At 37.8% G+C, this 2,649-nt stretch overlaps 1 protein-coding gene across 1 annotated transcript; it reads left to right on the top strand.

Annotated features, from left to right (window-relative positions):
- Window positions 1-227: 227 nt before the first annotated feature.
- LOC111889772 (uncharacterized) lies at window positions 228-2,386 on the top strand. The gene is made up of 4 exons (XM_052767854.1): window positions 228-790; window positions 933-1,578; window positions 1,665-1,914; window positions 2,052-2,386. Exons 1-4 carry the CDS (start codon window positions 228-230, stop codon window positions 2,384-2,386), a joined length of 1,794 nt encoding a protein of 597 aa, XP_052623814.1.
- The last annotated feature ends 263 nt before the right edge of the window (window positions 2,387-2,649 follow it).

The following is a 2,649-nucleotide window of genomic DNA, read 5'->3' as shown; positions in this document are numbered from 1 at the left end:
TTTAGATTATATTGATAAGGGTGTTCACATTTCAAAGGAAAAGAATGATGATCAGGATGGTTCAACTGATGTTCAGGAGGCAGCAACTTGTGTTCTTATTGATGAGATGGATGGTGTTAGGGAGGCTGCAACTGTTGTTCAACAGGCATCAACTGTTGATGAAGGATGCTACAACACCCCCTGTTAATAGTGTTGATGAATAATTGAATGAGTTATTTGATAACCTTATGGAAAATTTGATTGGGAGTTATGATGATAATGCAGAGTATGAAGGGGATGGAGAATCTGAAGAGGGTAATCAAGAGTATGAAGAGGATGATGAATCTCAAGAAAGTGATCCAAATTTTGAAGAGTATGATGAATCTGAAAATAGTGATCCAGGGTATGAAGAAGATGAGAGACAAATAGAAGATGAAGATCATGTGGATGACATAATGGATGTTGACAACAATATACAGGATGTGGATGTGGACATGGGAGACTTCACTCTCAATGTTGAAAGTGATGTGGAAGGTTCTTGTATAAATGTTGTTCATGGGCATGAACCTGAAGATATGGAAGTGATCAACAATGAGGAATTTGAATCTTTGGATGAAGGATCTAACCAAGACAGAGAGAGAAGAGCTCTTATCAAGAATCTGAGAAAAGAAAAAAGGTGCAGTCTTGGGGCAGTACATAAACAATCATTTTCAGTTGGATATAAATTTAATAGTAAAAAAGAATTAAAGGAGGCAATTGATCTGCATGCACTAGAATCAAGAAGGAATCTTTTCTTTAAAAAAATGACAATGTAAGGCTTAGGGAACAGTGTAGAGGAGTTGTACCTGTCACTAATAAAGGCCAAGTGGGTAGTCAAGCTACCACTTCAAAAAGAAAAAGTAAAGAATTAAAGACACAAAAGTAACATATGGTTGGTACATTCATGCATCTAGGTCAAATCCTGAATCCGTCTGGTTTATAAGGACCTTAAACCAAACTCACACATGTTTGCAAACAAGGAAACCCAGGGCTTGTACTGCTTCTTTAATCGGCAAAAAAATATTTGATCAAGTTGAGGCGAATACAGACATACCTTTGAGAGCCATACAAGATCACTTTCAAAAGACCTACCAAGTGGGTGTTACTATGGAAAAGGTGTTCAGGGCAAAGGATAAGGCAAGAAATCATATAACTGGGGACTACACAAAGCAGTATGAACTGTTGAGGGACTATGTTCTCGAACTTCAAGCCACCAACCCAGACACCACAGTGAAAATAGATGTATGTTCTGAGCTTAACCCTGATTCCCCAACCAGGCAGTTTAGAAGAATTTATGTGTGTTTGGGTCCACTAAAAAAAGGGTTCAAGGCATGCCTTAGGGACTTATTAGGTTTTGATGGTGCCTTCATGAAAGGACCATTCCCTGGGCAGGTCCTTTCAGCAGTTGGTCTTGATTCCAATAATGGAATTTACCCATTAGCATATGGGATTGTTGAGTCTGAAAACATAGAAAGCTGGAAATGGTTTTTAGATAACCTTGGGGATGACTTGGACCTTGGAAGAAACTCAAATTTTACTTTCATAAGTGACAGGCAAAAGGTAAAGCTGGAAGTGGTTTTTATGCATTTGGTCATTTAAAGTGTGGTTTTAAATTAATTCTAATGATTGACAATTGATTGTTGCAGGGATTACATACTGCAGTTGAGCAATTGTTTCCCAATGATGAGCATAGATATTGTATCAGACATATTCATAATAATATGAGGAAAAGATGGAGGCAAACAGAGTACAAAGACCACTTATGGAGGTGTGCATCAGCTACCACCATTCCTGAGTTTGAACATTTGATGAAGGAGTTTAGTCAGTATGATAAGGAGACATGTGAATGGTTGAAGCAAATTCCTCCTAAACATTGGGCAAGGAGTCATTTTTCAAGTAAATCTGTATGGACCAAATTCATTTTTCAGGTAAATCTGTATATTCCAATTTGGTCCTTATGTCTTTCACTTAGTGAACTGTTTTACTTGTATGTGAATTGTATTAAATGTTTTTTAATGGTAATGTACACACAGGAAGAGCAGTTTCTGATGTGTTGATATCAAACATGTGTGAAGTGTTTAATGGGAAGATAGAGAAAGGAAGGGATAAACCTGTCATTGGATGTTTAGAATACATAAGGGAGTATCTAATGAAGAGGATATGCAATTTCATGAAGGAAATGAAAAAGGCTAAAGGTCCACTAACACCCACATCAACAGACATCCTAGGTGCAAGAAAAAAACAGTTGCTTCACAATACATTGCTAGGTGGAATAGGGGAGACAAGTATCAAGTCACAGGAGCTTTGTAGGATCAACATGTGGTTGATGTTAGGAACAAAACATTCACTTGCAGAAAATGGGAATTAATTGAAATTCCATGCAGACATGCAATTGCAACTCTGAATGAGATGAGTAAAGACCCAGAGGCTGAGCTTGACATTTAGAAATGGGTTCACAAGGTGTATTTTCTAGAGACATGGAAAAATGCTTATTCTTTTAAGGTGGAGCCAATTAAGGCTAGATCTATGTGGCCCAAAAGTAAATGTCCCACAAAGCTAATCCCTCCTCCACATCGCACTCAGGTGGGAAGGCCTAAGAAAAAGTGAAGACAAAGTGAGAGTAAAAGGTTA

The sequence above is a fragment of the Lactuca sativa genome, chromosome 9, assembly GCF_002870075.4.
Source record: "Lactuca sativa cultivar Salinas chromosome 9, Lsat_Salinas_v11, whole genome shotgun sequence".
In the NCBI taxonomy this organism is placed as follows: domain Eukaryota; kingdom Viridiplantae; phylum Streptophyta; class Magnoliopsida; order Asterales; family Asteraceae; genus Lactuca; species Lactuca sativa.
Note: the sequence above shows the minus strand (reverse complement) of the source record. Positions and strands in the feature narration are given on the sequence as shown.

Excerpts from the sequence above, each read along its gene's own strand:
- LOC111889772 (XM_052767854.1), top strand. The coding sequence starts at position 228 with ATGGAAAATTTGATTGGGAGTTATGATGATAATGCAGAGTATGAAGGG. Across the intron at positions 791-932 it reads TTCTTTAAAAAAATGACAAT|GTCAAATCCTGAATCCGTCT; the intron begins GTAAGGCTTAGG and ends TCATGCATCTAG. Across the intron at positions 1,579-1,664 it reads TCATAAGTGACAGGCAAAAG|GGATTACATACTGCAGTTGA; the intron begins GTAAAGCTGGAA and ends TGATTGTTGCAG.